The 16,706-nt window shown below is 53.2% G+C and overlaps 1 protein-coding gene across 1 annotated transcript; it reads left to right on the forward strand.

Moving 5' to 3' along the window:
• The first annotated feature begins 3,582 nt into the window (after window positions 1-3,582).
• Window positions 3,583-16,643, forward strand: DCAF10 (DDB1 and CUL4 associated factor 10). The gene is made up of 7 exons (XM_059836909.1): window positions 3,583-3,875; window positions 4,316-4,429; window positions 8,307-8,504; window positions 9,637-9,839; window positions 9,958-10,068; window positions 10,982-11,127; window positions 12,309-16,643. Exons 1-7 carry the CDS (start codon window positions 3,598-3,600, stop codon window positions 12,675-12,677), a joined length of 1,419 nt encoding a protein of 472 aa, XP_059692892.1. The 5' UTR covers window positions 3,583-3,597; the 3' UTR covers window positions 12,678-16,643.
• Window positions 16,644-16,706: the final 63 nt, after the last annotated feature.

The following is a 16,706-nucleotide window of genomic DNA, read 5'->3' on the forward strand; positions in this document are numbered from 1 at the left end:
ACACCTGGCTGGCACTGAGGAGGCAGCACGGGCTGCAAACCCCTGCAGCTCACACCTGGCAGGCACTGAGGAGGCAGCAGGGGCTGCAAACCCCTGCAGCCCACACCTGGCTGGCACTGAGGAGGCAGCAGGGGCTGCAAACCCCTGCAGCCCACACCTGGCTGGCACTGAGGAGGCAGCACGGGCTGCAAACCCCTGCAGCCCACACCTGGCTGGCACTGAGGAGGCAGCAGGGGCTGCAGACCCCTGGAGCCCACAGGATAGGGCTGGAAGTGCTGTGGTGCCTCTGCAGGGTGGGGGTTCATGAGGCAGGGGGCTGTGTCCCACACAGAGGGTCAGCTGCAACACTGACTCATCTTTTGTTTCTGTGAAAAATGCAAATCACTTGTTTCTAAAATTTTAAAAGTTTAATAGCAATGACATGGTTATAAAAATAGCAATATAATTAGAGTAAAAAAAATTTGGACAATTAGGATTAGGACAATATGAGACAATAAAAACAAAGAGTTAGGGACAGTCTGGGTACCTTTTTTTGGGCAGCACAAGCCCAAAAAGGCCCCACGTTAACAGAGGATTAACCCTTAAAAGCAACAGCCTGTTGCATATTCATACACCTCATCCACGATGTATAAATTCCATTCACACACAGGATTCTGTCTGGGCAGTGCCAGCTCCTTCCTCTGGATCCTGACAGTGCCTTCAGGGCTGAGTGAGGCAGGAAGAATTCATTTCTCCTGATAATGGGGCAATAAATTCTCTTTCTCTGAAAGATTCAGGTGTCCTGTGGCTGCTATCTTACTGTGAGTAACTCATTCCTTTCTTAAAAAATTATCTCACACTGCATAGTTTCTATTTTAACCTTCTGTTATAACCTAAAACTATATTTAACACACTACTAAAGAGAATTAACACAGCATCACTTCCTAACACAACACATGTAATATTCACTGTGATATTTGTGAAAAGCCAATAATAAAACAGGCATTTTTCACAGTTTCCTAGGAGAGCACCTGTGTTAGCCTGAGGCACCCTCAGGAGCACATTTCCCACTCCCCAGAAGGGCTCTGCTGAGAAAGCCCCGAGCATTAATGCCCCCCTCTGTGCTCTTGCCCTGTTTGTCCATGCACAGCTGGGGCTCCACCACCCCTGAACACACCGGGGCTCCTCCCGGCCCCACACCCTGCTGTGGCCCTTCTCCCTGTGACCAGGCCAGGTCTCTGTGGACCCACATGTCCCAGCAGGTCCCCAGGACTGAGGCAGACCCAAGACTGAGCTGGCAATTCTGAGGCAGCAGTGTGCATCCGTGTGCAAACTTTGGGACAAGAAGTGCTGACTCAGAAATGCCATGGGATGGACAGACACTGCTGAGAGAGAAATGCAGCTGGAAACAAGTTCCACAGGGTGGCCTTGCAAATGGGACTGGAGAAACAGAGCTGTGAGAGCTGCACTGCAGTGGGACCCACGAGGGGTGATTTCAGATTATTGCCTTTAAGGCACCTACAGCATGCTGTGGCTAAAGCTGACAGGCCAAGAAACACTTCCAGTGGGCTGTAATTAGGAGATTGTTAATTTCTGATTGTGAATTACAACATCTGTACTGTCCCACCCTTCAGATGAGACTGGAAATGGAATCAAAGTTTTGAAAACACCTCTCAGTTGCTCCATCTCTGGGTCAGGAAAAGGCATGGTGCAGCACCAGGGAAGGGGCTGCTCCTGCCCTGGGGCTTGAGGCCTGGGGCTGTGACAGATCCTGTCCTGCACCCTCCGCACGGGACCAGAGCAGGGAGCCTCTCCACACTCCTCTTTGCCAATCAGGTTCCAGTAGCACCTTCCACACTCTCAGGACACAATGTTTAAAAAAACTTATTGGCATTTAATATGTTTAAAAAACATTATGTCAGTTATGTTTATAAAAACTTTAGGAGAAATATTCACAGTCCACTAACGCAGTGGCTTTTGTGGGGATGAGGAACCCTGAGCCTCTGTGGGTAGTTTTGGAAAAAACCTGGAGCTAATTGTCTTTAGGAGGGCAAAGGGTGCTGGGCCGTGGCCAGAGGAGCTGTCCCCATGGAGGGGTCGTTCCCCAGGGCACAGCCCCCATCCACACCCTGTCCTAGACTGTAAGGTATGTGTGTGTTCCATTCCCACCTGTCAGAGCTGGGGCAGTTCCCCTCTGTTCATGGGGCAGTGCTCTTTCTCTCTGCCACAGCCCATCCTCCCTCCAGGAGATCTCTGCTGTCCATGGCCATTCATTATTAATTACCTTCTGTCCATGGCCAGGGAGTGTCCCTGCAGGGCTGATCAGATTCCACCATCCCATGGGGAGATGCTCTGCCCAGGGGAGGAGCCAAGCATTCCTGCCTGGATCCAATCTGAGGTTTGGGACACCCCAGCAGCCTCTGCCCCCTGCATTCCCAGAGGAGCAGCTTTCTGCTGCCCTGCATTCCCAGAGGAGAGCAGGCCCATCTCCAGCAGCCCTGGAGCTCCAGAGGAAAACTCCCCCCTTGTGCAGGATCCCTGCTCCAGCAGAACCACAGCTGGCACTGCAGGAGGGCTGAGCCCCCCTGGGATGGGACTGTGCCACCACCCTGAGCCCCCCTGGGATGGGACTGTGCCACCACCCTGAGCCCCCCTGGGATGGGACTGTGCCACCACCCTGAGCCCCCTGGGATGGGACTGTGCCACCACCCTGAGCCCCCCTGGGATGGGACTGTGCCACCACCCTGAGCCCCCCTGGGATGGGACTGTGCCACCTCCCTGACACACAGGGGGCCAGGGCATGCTCTGACTCTGGCAGTGGGATTTTTCTGTACTATTGCATTTGCAATTTCAATTCTTCTGGTGAAGAACTGTTATTCCTATTCCCATATCTTTGCCTGAGAGCCCCTTAAGTTCAAAGTTACAATAATTCAGAGCGAAGGGGGTTGCATTTTCCGTTCAGGGGAGGCTCCAGCCCTCCTCAGCAGACACCTGAGGTCTGCTCACACCAAGGCACACCCCCGGTGAGCACCTGGGGCTGAGCCCGGCTTTTAATCCCAGCGGGCACCGAGCGGGAGCCGGGCGGTTCCTACAGAGCGCCGCTCGCCGCCCGTGCCAACTCCACAGGCGGCACAAGGGCAGCAATGACGGGTTATAGCTGCGCTGTCCCTGCTGCCAGCTCGTGCCCAGGCCCGCGTGTGCCGCTGTGTGCCAGCTCTCCCGCCGAGCAGCCCCAGGCCCGGCCCGGCCCCGCGCAGACAGCGAGCCCCGCTGGGGACGGGGTTCCCTTTCCTACCCGCAGCAGAGCAGCCGAACAGCGCTCGGCTCGGCTCGGCTCGGCTCGGCTCGGCTCGGCTCGGCTCGGCTCGGCTCGGCTCGGCTCGGCTCGGCTCGGCTCGGCTCGGCTCGGCTCTTTGCCCGCTCCCGGGGCCGCTCCGAGCGAGCCGGGCCCTGACGCCCCGCGGTCATGTGGGGCGGCGAACACGTGACCCGTATGGGCGGTGCCTGGGGCGGGACCGCGCAGGCGCAGTGGTGCCCCGGCGGCAGGGGCGGGGCCGCGCAGGCGCAGTGTCGGGCCCGGCCGGTAGGGGGCGGACGCGGGCCGGCGCCGCCGCCGCCATGAGCAAGGGCCCGGGGCCGGAGGCAGGCCCGGAGCCGGGCCCGGAGCCGCAGCCCCTCCGCCACGGCGACCCCGCCGAGCCGGGGCCCGGCGCCCCCGGCGGGCTCTTCGCGTGGCTGCGCGGGCGCTGCCTGGGCCGCGGGGCCGCCGTGGACCCGGCGCGGGACACGTTCGGCGCCATGACCGGGCTGTACGGCGCCATCCAGCCCGCCGACTCCGTGTCCCTCAGCACCCGCACGCACGGCGCCGTCTTCAATCTCGAGTACTCGCCCGACGGGTAGGTGTGCCGGGATCCCGGTGGCGACGTGCTGGGGCTCCACGCCCAGGTGTGCCCGGGGTCCCGCGGCGCAGGGCCCGTTCTGGTGACCAGGTGTCATCGCTGTCCGCACCCCTGGGCTGTGCTTTAAAGGATGGGGCACGTACCTGCCATCAGGTGTCCTGCTGTGCCCCTCCCACCTGGGGACCGGGGTGACAATCCTGCTGACGAGTGCCCGGCTCCGGCTGCTGCCGGGCGTCCCCCGGAGCTGATAAACCTGTACTTTGCAAGGTTTTCCTCACTGATTTGCAGATAAAGCTTTGATTCAGTTTACCTTTCCTGTCTCAGAGCCCCTGGAAGGTGTGGGCAGAAGGTGGGCAGAGGTGACACAGGGAATCTGTGGCAGCTGCTGGAGGGCAGCACCCACCACAAACGTGGGGTTTGTGTTCTGCTCCCTGCAGCTCCGTGCTGACCGTGGCCTGTGAACAGACTGAGGTCCTGCTCTTTGACCCAATATCCTCAAAGCACATCAAGACTCTCTCTGAAGCTCACGAAGACTGTGTCAATAACATCAGGTGGGTCGGGAGGGACCTTCTGACACAACTCAGCCTGTGCTTAGGCATTATAGGTTAAATCTTACTCTGTCACTTGCTTGGGATAGAGCTGGAAACAGCAGGAGGAGGAGTCTAAATCCATAAAATCCATAACTGTTTTTGTCATGTAGTATTTTTCCTTTTAAATTCGGGGGGTTTAAGTTGTTCTGTTTCTGGGAATAGCTTTTGAGGTGTGAATTTAAGGTGCCTTCTAACAATATTGCAGCTGCTCTTCACTCAGTTTTTCAAAGCAAAAAAACCCACTTGAAAATAACAACCAACTACACAGCAACAAAAAATTCAACCAAGAACTAAACCCAAGCAAAAAAAACCCGAGAAAACTGTAGAAAATTCTGAGTGTTTTTACTCAGAAGAGCCAAATATGGTGTGGGGTGCCGAGTCCATCAGATAAGTTGATGTTTTTCACAAGCTGGTTGTCCTTTTTCCAAAAGACTGATGTTTTACATCAGCTGGGAGTGTGTTGGGAAAGCTGGATTGAAAGTGTCAGGTCTGTGTCAGTTCCTGTGGTGGGTCAGAGGAACTGACCTGTGTTCTGCACAGCTCCTACAGCATTTCCTGGAGCCTCGTTCAGCTCAGTGAGCAGGATTGCAGGCACTGCAGTACTGCAGGGCTCCCTTGTGCTCAGCACCAACACTGCTTACTGTTTACCCGAGTCTGGGATTTTTTCCCTGACAGCTGGTTGTAGTTGCTGTGGTGTAGCTCTGGGATCCTAAAGGATTTGTGCTGGGTGTTGTTTGGATGGGTGTTTTGTGCCTTTTCCCTCAGGTAGGGCTTTTCTTAACGGAGTGCCTTCCCAAATGAATGCCAAACATGAGCCAGGTGCCCTGTCCTGAGGCTGAGGGCGTGCTGGAATTGCAGTGGTGCTCACCTTTGATCTGCACAGTGCACATTCAGTGATTTCACCCGTTCATTGTGTCCCTGAACAGAGTGCCTTGGGTTGGTGTGTGCTCAAAGGAGGCCTCATCCTCACTCGGGGTTTTTGGAAAGCCTTGCCTTTTCCTCAGGAGCCTCTAGGCTCTGTTTATTCATTGGATGTCTCAGCTGTGCTGCTGCCAGCCCCAGCGAGCTGAGTGCTGTGCACAGGGGGAGCAGGCTGAGTTACCATGGGGCTTCTGTCTGAGCACCTGCTCCTCTGGTGCTTTGGTTCTTGTGGGGCTGGCGCACAATTCTGTAGCACACAGACCCCCCAAGAAACCCCCCACCAACCCAAACTTGTGCCTCTGTGTTTGCTCCAGAGGCACTGCTGATCATACCCCAGCAGTTCTGCTTGCAGCTGAGCTGCTGCTGGCACCTGCTCTGTGCTGAGCTCAGAGGGGTTTGTTTGGGCTGCTCTGGTGTCTGTGCTGAGCTCAGAGGGGTTTGGGCTGTTCTGGTGTCTGTGCTGAGCTCAGAGGGGTTTGTTTGGGCTGTATGGTGTCTGTGCTGAGCTCAGAGGGGTTTGGGCTGTTCTGGTGTCTGTGCTGAGCTCAGAGGGGTTTGGGCTGCTCTGGTGTCTCTGTGCTGAGCTCAGAGGGGTTTGGGCTGTTCTGGTGTCTGTGCTGAGCTCAGAGGGGTTTGGGCTGTTCTGGTGTCTGTGCTGAGCTCAGAGGGGTTTGTTTGGGCTGCTCAGCTCTCTCTGTGCTGGGCTCAGAGGGGTTTGGGCTGCTCTGCTCTCTCTGTGCTGAGCTCAGAGGGGTTTGAGCTGCTCTGCTCTCTCTGCTGAGCTCAGAGGGGTTTGTTTGGGCTGCTCTGGTGTCTGTGCTGAGCTCAGAGGGGTTTGTTTGGGCTGCTCTGGTGTCTCTGCTGAGCTCAGAGGGGTTTGTTTGAGCTGCTCTGGTGTCTGTGCTGAGCTCAGAGGGGTTTGGGCTGCTCTGCTCTCTCTGTGCTGAGCTCAGAGGGGTTTGGGCTGCTCTGCTCTCTGTGCTGAGCTCAGAGGGGTTTGGGCTGCTCTGGTGTCTGTGCTGAGCTCAGAGGGGTTTGGGCTGCTCTGCTCTCTCTGTGCTGGGCTCAGAGGGGTTTGTTTGAGCTGCTCTGGTGTCTGTGCTGAGCTCAGAGGGGTTTGTTTGGGCTGTTCTGGTGTCTTTGCTGAGCTCAGAGGGGTTTGGGCTGCTCTGGTGTCTCTGTGCTGAGCTCAGAGGGGTTTGGGCTGCTCTGCTCTCTCTGTGCTGAGCTCAGAGGGGTTTGGGCTGTTCTGGTGTCTCTGTGCTGAGCTCAGAGGGGTTTGGGCTGCTGTGGTGTCTGTGCTGAGCTCAGAGGAGTTTGGGCTGCTCTGGTGTTTTTGTGCTGGCTGGTTCAGAGGGGTTTGGGCTGCTCTGGTGTCTGTGCTGAGCTCAGAGGGGTTTGGGCTGCTCTGGTGTCTCTGTGCTGAGCTCAGAGGGGTTTGTTTGGGCTGTTCTGGTGTCTGTGCTGAGCTCAGAGGGGTTTGGGCTGCTGTGGTGTCTCTGTGCTGAGCTCAGAGGGGTTTGTTTGGGCTGCTCTGCTCTCTCTGTGCTGGGCTCAGAGGGGTTTGTTTGGGCTGCTCTGGTGTCTGTGCTGAGCTCAGAGGGGTTTGGGCTGCTCTGCTCTCTCTGCTGAGCTCAGAGGGGTTTGGGCTGCTCTGGTGTCTCTGTGCTGAGCTCAGAGGGGTTTGTTTGGGCTGCTCTGGTGTCTGTGCTGAGCTCAGAGGGGTTTGGGCTGTTCTGGTGTCTGTGCTGAGCTCAGAGGGGTTTGGGCTGCTCTGCTCTCTCTGTGCTGAGCTCAGAGGGGTTTGTTTGGGCTGCTCTGGTGTCTGTGCTGGGCTCAGAGGGGTTTGAGCTGCTCTGGTCTCTCTGTGCTGAGCTCAGAGGGGTTTGAGCTGCTCTGCTCTCTCTGTGCTGAGCTCAGAGGGGTTTGGGCTGTTCTGGTGTCTGTGCTGAGCTCAGAGGGGTTTGGGCTGTTCTGGTGTCTGTGCTGAGCTCAGAGGGGTTTGTTTGGGCTGCTCAGCTCTCTCTGTGCTGGGCTCAGAGGGGTTTGGGCTGCTCTGCTCTCTCTGTGCTGAGCTCAGAGGGGTTTGAGCTGCTCTGCTCTCTCTGCTGAGCTCAGAGGGGTTTGTTTGGGCTGCTCTGGTGTCTGTGCTGAGCTCAGAGGGGTTTGTTTGAGCTGCTCTGGTGTCTGTGCTGAGCTCAGAGGGGTTTGGGCTGCTCTGCTCTCTCTGTGCTGAGCTCAGAGGGGTTTGGGCTGCTCTGCTCTCTGTGCTGAGCTCAGAGGGGTTTGGGCTGCTCTGGTGTCTGTGCTGAGCTCAGAGGGGTTTGGGCTGCTCTGCTCTCTCTGTGCTGGGCTCAGAGGGGTTTGTTTGAGCTGCTGTGGTGTCTGTGCTGAGCTCAGAGGGGTTTGGGCTGCTCTGGTCTCTCTCTGCTGAGCTCAGAGGGGTTTGTTTGGGCTGCTGTGGTGTCTGTGCTGAGCTCAGAGGGGTTTGGGCTGCTCTGGTGTCTGTGCTGAGCTCAGAGGGGTTTGGGCTGCTCTGGTGTCTGTGCTGAGCTCAGAGGGGTTTGTTTGGGCTGCTGTGGTGTCTGTGCTGAGCTCAGAGGGGTTTGGGCTGCTCTGGTCTCTCTCTGCTGAGCTCAGAGGGGTTTGTTTGGGCTGCTGTGGTGTCTGTGCTGAGCTCAGAGGGGTTTGGGCTGCTCTGGTGTCTGTGCTGAGCTCAGAGGGGTTTGGGCTGCTCTGGTGTCTGTGCTGAGCTCAGAGGGGTTTGGGCTGCTCTGGTGTCTGTGCTGAGCTCAGAGGGGTTTGGGCTGCTCTGCTCTCTCTGTGATGGGCTCAGAGGGGTTTGTTTGGGCTGCTCAGCTCTCTCTGTGCTGGCTTGCTGGCCTGCAGGGCCCCCTGAGCTGTTCCCTCCCGGCAGGTTCCTGGATAACCGGCTGTTCGCCACCTGCTCCGACGACACCACCATCGCGCTCTGGGACCTGAGGAAGCTCAACACCAAAGTGTGCACGCTGCATGGCCACAGCAGCTGGGTCAAGAACATCGAGTACGACACCAACACCAGGCTGCTGGTCACCTCGGGCTTCGATGGCAACGTCATCATCTGGGACACCAACAGGTATGGGGCTGGGCTGCCGCGTGGCCTTCTGCAGCGCTCCAGCACGGGTACTCCAGCACAGGTGCACCAGCACAGGTGCACCAGCACAGGTACTGCAGCACGGGTACTCCTGCACAGGTGCACCAAGCTTTCCGTGCAGGAGGCAGAGCCTGCCTCCTGCAGTGGGGCTGCACTGTGCTCTGAAACACTGGGACCAGTTTATAGCCCTTACCAAGATGTGGAAAATGCAAATCACTTGTTTCTAAAATTTTAAAAGTTTAATCGTAATGACATGGTTATAAAAATAGCAATATAATTAGAGTAATAATAAGTTGGACAATTAGGATTAGGACAATATGAGACAACAAAAACAAAGAGTTAGGGACAGTCCAGGTACCTTTTTCTGGGCAACATAAGCCCAAAAAGGCCCCAGGTTAACAGAGGATTAACCCTTAAAAGCAACAGCCTGTTGCATATTCATACACCTCACACATGGTGCATCAATTCCATTCACACACAGGATTCTGGCTGGGCAGGGTCAGCTCCTTCCTCTGGACCCTGACAGTGCCTTCAGGGCTGAGTGAGGCAGGAAGAAGTTCATTTCTCCTGATAATGGGGCAATAAATTCTCTTTCTCTGAAAGATTCAGGTGTCCTGTGGCTGCTATCTTACTGCAAGTCCTTTCTTTAGAAAAAGTATCTTACATAGCATACTTTCTATTTTTACATTTAGTTAAGAACTAAAAATTTATTTCACACACCACTTAAGAGAATTAATACAGCATCACTTTCTAACATAACACGTATAATATTAATTGTAATATTTGCCAAAAGCCAATCATAAAATAGGCATTTTTCACAAAGAGCTTGCATTGCCTCTCTGGCAGTAGTAAATGGCTAGAAAGGTGCTTCTCTTGCCACGTGCCAGGACGTAGTTCTTCCTTCCAAAGAAGGTTCTGTCCTCACTGCTGTAGTTGTGGGAGGATGGGACCTCACCCATTCCATTAAAAAGAGGGATAAAGACAGTGCTTTAGAACAGGGTTCTGGGGTGAGCCAGATGGATGATGCTGGGCACGTCCTGGACCCTTGTGGGCACAGGCAGGGCCTTGCTCTGCAGCTGAGCACAGCCCCTGCTGCGCTTGTCTTGCTGTCCAGGTGCACAGAGGATGGATGTCCCCACAAGAAGTTTTTTCACACCCGTTTTCTGATGCGAATGAGGCTGACACCAGACTGTTCCAAAATGCTGATCTCCACCTCCTCTGGTTACCTTCTGATTTTGCACGACCTTGACCTGAACAAGTCTTTGGAGGTTGGCAGCTACCCGATTTTACGGGCCAGGAGGACCACGTCGAGCTCAGGTGAGTGCTGGAGAGGCGTGGCAGGGCCCGTGCTGTGGGCTGTGCTGTGGGGTGCTCCTGGCCAGCAGCCCACCTGTGCTGGGCCACCTGTGGGCTCACCTGTCTGGTGTGTTTGCAGACATAACGTCGTCGGGCTCCTCTGGCCCTCGAGCTGTGGGCTCACCCTGCCACCAGAACAACTCAGGGCCACCCTCTGAGAAAACCTTGTCACGGCCCTCCCAGCGAGAAGGTAGGAAAAGATCACTAAAACAAAAAAATAAATGAAAAGATACCCTGGGCTGTGGTTTACTGTATCCAAAAGAGGCCAGCGTACAACAGTGAAGAACTGCTTTTTTGACCTGTAGTTTTTAAAAAATGGTGTTGCTGAGACTTGTATTAAGCCAATAAAATCTCATTGCACGCCAAAGCCTGGGGATCTAATCAGGTTTTATGTCTGAGAAATCTGGTAAAAGTAACAACATCTGCATTTTATGTTAGTATGTTGTTGTTTCATGGAGGTGCTCCCTATTCCTTGTGTTTTTCCATGAACAAAGTTTGTGTGGATGTTCCTTTAGGGAAAAATCCAGAGAATCAGCATGAATTTGGCAAATGGGTGAATACTTTGTGCATCCCTTGTAATTTGAAAGAATGTAATGTTAATTTTTAGCTACTTGTGGTTGTGAGATGCTGAAACATACTGCTGAGAGGAGGCTTATCTGGATGCCAGGGAGTGATTTACCTAGACGTGAGGGGAATAAGGGAGAAAAGCTGCAAGCTGAGCAAGCATTGGGAGGAATTTGGAGAGCACATCATACAAGTTTGAGAATTAGCAATTCTTAAGAAAACCTCACTCTTTAGATTTTGCTGCAATACTAATGAGGAGCATGAGTGTGGAAGGTTAGTGTATTTGTAAATGTGGTGGGTTCAGTGCAGGTCTTGGCACCACATTTCATGAAAAGAAGCTGTTTGGAGTGGGACTGAGCCCATGGGTGTTGGCTCAGGGCTCCTGTGACCCTCGGAGTCTCCCTGTCCTGGTGGTGCAGTCTGTCCTGGCAGCCACGGCAGCTGCCACAGGTGTGACCCCCTTGCAGCAGCAGGACTGGTGAGAGAGCTGGAGGTCACTGTGTGCGTTTCACTGAGACTCACAGTTAATTCCCTTGCAGGGGGATCACCTAGGAATAGCCTTGAGGTGCTAACACCAGAGGTTCCTGGAGAAAGAGACCGTGGGAACTGCATCACGTCGCTGCAGCTGCACCCCAAGGGCTGGGCCACGCTGCTGCGCTGCTCCAGCAACACCGATGACCAGGAGGTAACACCTTGCCTCGTGCTCTTCTTTCAAATATGTGCCTTTGGGCTTTTTTCTGAAATTACCTTCCTGGTAGAACCTGCCTCAAGCCTTTTCCTTGATGCAGGAAGACATAAGACCAGCTACAGTTCAGCTGCAAGCTGCAGATTCTGCTCTCCTCTACCTTGACCAACAGTAAACAATAGTACTGGACCAATAATAAACGTTTCAGTTACTTTGATTGCTGATGTAAATTGAGGTTCATTTGGTTTTGCTGGGATTTTTGTTGTCTCTGTGCATTTATTTGGGATTTTTTTTGTTGTTGAAGAAGTCACTCTTTGTAAAGGTAACCCTTTACACAAGTGTAGAGGACTGAGTGGAAGCTTAGCAGATTGGTTATAAATTTTAATGCTGGCTCTGCAACAATCAGACTGATGTACAACACAAAATTTTTGTAATGTGCAAAATGTTACATTGGGTTGGTAGTGATGACTGAGTTATAATTTTTCTTAGGACTAGAGTCTGCCTTTCTCTGTTTTATTAATATTCATTGGTACTTTTCTTGTTGTGGTTATTTCAGAAGGATGCATGAAACAAAGCTAGGAATGCTTATCTTGGGGCTGAAGTGGAATCAGCACAATATAAACTTTGTCATTGATATTCTTTTTTTTACATTTGTTCTGATATTAAATAATGAGATGACAGCAGGGATCCTTAATGTGTCTCACAAATAACAAACTGCCTGCAGAGCTGTTCACAACCTTCCTTCAAAAATCTGTTACCTGCTTGCTTCAGGATTCCATTCCTTTTGAAGGCAAAGGCATAAAATGCCAGTGATCTGCTCTGAGGTACAGTCAGCTGAACCTGACTGTATAGACTTAATTTTAATATTTACTAAATTAGAGCGGGTGCCTGGCCAAAGGATTAGGCTTTGCTTCTGCAGATGTAACCTAGATTGGAAAGATTTTATCTGGCACCCATTTAATCAGAATAGCAGCTTTAGTGCTGGGCAGCTGCTTTGCTTGGGTAGTTCACAGGGAGGGAGACGCTGAGGCAGTGGGAGCAGGTCAGCAGGAGCATGTCCCTCCTGTGCCATTACCTGTTCACATGAGCTGCTGTCACCTGTAGAGGTGCAGGGGGAGGGAATGTGTGTTTGCAGTGCTTTACTTCTCTTTCAGTGTCCCTTTCTCTGCCTCTCCCTTTAGTGGACTTGTGTCTATGAATTCCAGGAAGGAGCTCCGGTGCGCCCCGTGTCCCCGCGCTGCTCCCTGCGCCTGACGCACTGCATCGAGGAGGCCAACGTGGGCCGGGGCTACATCAAGGAGCTCTGCTTCAGCCCCGACGGCCGCATGATCTCGTCCCCGCACGGCTTCGGCATCCGCCTGCTGGGCTTCGACGCGCACTGCAGCGAGCTGGTGGACTGCCTGCCGCGGGAGGCCAGCCCCCTGCGCGAGATCCGCTCGCTCTACTCCCACAACGACGTGGTGCTCACCACCAAGTTCTCGCCCACGCACTGTCAGATCGCCTCGGGGTGCCTTAGCGGACGCGTCTCCCTCTACCAGCCAAAGTTCTAGGCACGGCGGCCCCGCGGGCGGACACTGCTGGTGGGTTTTCCTTCAGCTGAGTGGAAGTGTGCTCTCTCCAAAACCTCTGAGCCCAGAGGAGGTCACGGCTGCCGTGGCCTCAGGATGTGACCTGGAAGGATTTTTCAGGCCAGCACCGTGTGGATCTGGGTCCTGCATCTGTGAGCGCAGAGCCCTGCCAGCAGACCTCTGCTCCTGCTGATCCTGTGCCATCGGGCTGCTGTCCTGCTGTGTTTGTACCCTGATACTTGATTGTTTCCTTCAGCACAACTCCAGTGGGCTGTCTGGAGCGGCACAGAGGGGCAGGGTGCCCAGGTACCTCCTGTCCCGCAGGAGCTGGACTGCCTCACCTCTGCTCCCTCTTCTGTCACTGAAGCAACTCTGTGGTGATCAGTAGATAATGGACTGCTTGTCCACATAAGCAACACGGTTAGTTACTCTCACCAAAAAAAAAAAAAAAAAAAGAAAAAGAAAAAAAAAGAAAAAAAGAAAAAGTAATTTTGCTTTCATTTCTAAGTTAATGTGGTTGTCATTGGCTAGAAGAATGAGTCACAGTGTGCTTAGGCTGGCAGGGACCACTGGAGGTCACCCAGGCCCACCCCTGCACAGGCAGGCTCCCCTTGAGCCCACCACTCAGCGCTAGGGAGGACCCTGGCCCAGAGGATCTCTGGGTTCGTGCAGCAGGGCAGCTCTGGCCCCTCTGCCAGGTGTCTGTTGCAGGGGGCTTTCCACATCTGAATCATGGTGGCTTTTTGCTGATGTTGGGTATTTCCCACCTGGCTGCACTCTAGCTGTGGGAGAAATTAATTTGCATGTGTCCCTAGTATCACCAGGTGAGCCTTTCCTCACATGTGCTGTCAGTTTGGTAGGGGATTAAAAGCAAACCTGTCAACAGTGAGATTTACCTGGATCTAGCCAGGCTTGTTATCAGGTGTGGAACACTGTACTGCTCACCCCTGGAGGGGAAGCTGTATGAGGAGCAGCTGAGATCACTGGGTTTATTCAGCTTGGAGGAGTCTGAGATGAGATCTCCTGGTGATCCTGAGCATCCTCCTGGGGGGCAGAGGAGGGGTGGGTACTGACCTCTTCACTGCCATGAAAAAGGACAGGGCCAGGGCACAGCTGGGGCTGGGCCAGGGGATTTGGGATGGAGATGAGGGAAGGTTCTTGCCCCAGAGGGTCACTGCTGGCACTGCCCAGGCTCCCCAGGGAATGGGCACGGCCCCGAGGCTGCCAGAGCTCCAGCAGAGCTTGGACAGCCCTGCAGGGATGGCCAGGCTGGGATTGCTGGGGCTCTGGGCAGGGCAGGGCTGGCACTGCGTGGTCCTGTGGGTCCCTTCCAGCTCAGGGCATTCTGTGATTTGTGGTCACACCCAGAGTACGAACGCCAGATTTCAGCCCTCAAGTTAAGAGAGCTAACCTTGTAAATGCACAGGTGTTGTACATCCATGTCAGTTCATAACGTTCTCACCACTTACACGTTCCAAGATGAGGGTTTTCTAGTATTTCACTGAAGTTTTGCAGACTAGTCACACACTCAGTTCAGCAGGGAACTTTACCTGAAAGGACTGTCACCTGCTGGTGTTCAGGTACATCTCTCTGGCTCAGCAGAGCGCACTTGTTCAAAGCTGACTCTTACAAAGCCTTTTGCAAAATGTATTTGGGGATAAAGACAACATTTATGGACGTGAGAGAGCTGGAAAGGTAAGCCTGAGGGACCCTCCTGTAGCTTTGTATTTATGTGGGTAGTATAAAGCCTCCTCTGCATCATGACAGAAGAAAACCCCTAGTTTCCTCTTTTGGAGAGTTTCTTGGGTATAACGAAGCCCTCAGTTGTGTGTGTTAGGCAGTCTGAGGGCAATCATCCCTTCTGCTGGCCCGAGCCTGCACGTGGGGCAGGTGGGTCAGCCGGGTTGTGGGAGCCCTCAGGGCATTCCCTGGGAGTGCAGCGTGCAGGAAACGTGGGGACAAGCACGGCGTGCAGGCCTTTTATGCAAAGGAAGAGCTGCAAGGAGTTGGTGTGGGCCAAGCTGCCTGGGGAAAAAACCCAGGTCCTGCCCAGGACTACAGCAGCTTTTCCCCAGGCGTTTGCTGTCCCACTGCCAGGCTGCTGTTTTCTCACCTTACTCAATGTTTTGTTACACATCACGGAGGGGACTGCAGGGACACTTGAGAGAACCTTGGAGTTCTCACGGGCTTGCACAGTGTTTGTTTTGGAGGTGGAGGAGCCCCCACAGGACCCAGGCCGTTCTTGGGTGGCCGTGGCCGTGTTTCCAAGGCTGTTTTTGTTTTTCCTGTCAGAACCTCCTCAGACTGGTGGATCCCTAGTGACTGTAATGCTATGCCTGTGAATATGCACTGAGTGTTACCTTTTTAATTCTACCTCATGATACGCTGTGTTTTACACCAGTATTGTGCTGAGCTTTGGACACTCACCTTTCTGTATAGAGACCATAACCCCGCAGTGACAGATGGGTGACACGTGTGTCACCAGCACTCCTTGACAGCACCTGTGGTTGGCTGGCAGGCCCTGCCTGGCTCCGGGACCAGCAGCTCACCTGGTGGAGGGGTTTGGTCACCCTGATGCTTTTGTAGCGTGTCCAGCAGATGCATAAAATGACAGAATCTTTACATGTATGCTGTAGAAATGTTACTTAGTTTTTCTGATGACATTTGTAATAAGTTTGAATTAGAGTAAGTAGGTAGTCTTAGATTTTGGTCATTCGATTGATTACTCCTTTTCAACAAACCTGGAAGTTTTCCATGAAGGCTTTACCATGTTTTACCTGTGAAGGTCACTTCTCCGTGGCTAACAGCTGACATGCCTCACAGTCCTGTGGTGGTGCAAGTGTTTTCAGTTCTCTCTCAGTAGCATTACTGAAACAACGAAATTATGTGTTGGTGAGCTTTGGGTTATTTCTAGGTAGTCAAACACACACAAAAAAAAGCTTATCTTCTAGTTGTGTTTCAAAAATTGAATGCTCGACCTCGAGAAGTGTACAAAACTGTGAAACAAGCGTAAGGAAACGATTCCAAGGGAGAGGAAGGACTGCGCTGCCCGAGGGGCGGGGTGGCTCCCGCCGGGGCACGGGCTGCGCTCCCGGCGTTTCTGTGAGCGCCGAGCGCGCCCGGCGCTGGTGCTGGTCCGCGCTGCGAGCTCCCCGCCCGAGAGCGCCGGGCGGCGGGGCAGCCCCGCGGGGCCGGGGCGCTCCCCGGGCCGCGTCTCCTTCTCGACAGCCCGCTGTGCCGGCAGCGACCGCGCCGGGACACGCAGGGACGGCACCGCCACACCATGGGGATAGAGGAAAAGCACAGCGGTGCCGACACACACACACGATTGTTTGCACTCGTGGAGTCTTGGGGTAAGGACAGCTCGATGCCTACTACCAGAATTAGAATGTAAACGTCAGATTTTTCGGGGAGGGGGGGAGGGGTCTTGGTTAATTTAGTGGGCTTCGTTTCTGTTTGTTTGTGTTGTGATTTTAATTTGGGTAGCACTGATGTGGAGAAGGTTCTGACATCGTATTACATGGGTCTGTTGCTCTAGGACATATAAACTTTTGGGGGAAAAAGAAATACACTTGCCAAATGAAAGGTTTCAAAAAATTTAGTTTACAAGATTCTAAAACGTTGGAGAGAAAGGACGAAGTCAAAGACCCATCGTGTTTTTAACCTGCAGGAAACAGAAACTTCTCATTGGTTGATCTTAGTCAAAGGTGCATTTTCTAAAGCACTAAATATCCTCAGTTAAGTATAAGGTTTTTAATACAGAAACAAATTGTGCATGTAGAGTATTTTGAAATACCTGAGATTTCCTAGTAAAAACTGTAGCCTTTTAATACCGTATATGAAGTATCAGAACTGCTTTGGAAGTATTGTACTTACAGCCGTACAGTAACTTACTATTTGTGGACAGTTTCTCTTGCTTGCATAATAAACATTTAATAATTCACTGAATTGAAACATATTTTATTTATGTTAAAATGAACGATGCTGGCTCTTGCCCACCCCCTAAAATTA

This window comes from Haemorhous mexicanus, chromosome Z (genome assembly GCF_027477595.1).
Source record: "Haemorhous mexicanus isolate bHaeMex1 chromosome Z, bHaeMex1.pri, whole genome shotgun sequence".
Lineage (NCBI taxonomy): Eukaryota > Metazoa > Chordata > Aves > Passeriformes > Fringillidae > Haemorhous > Haemorhous mexicanus.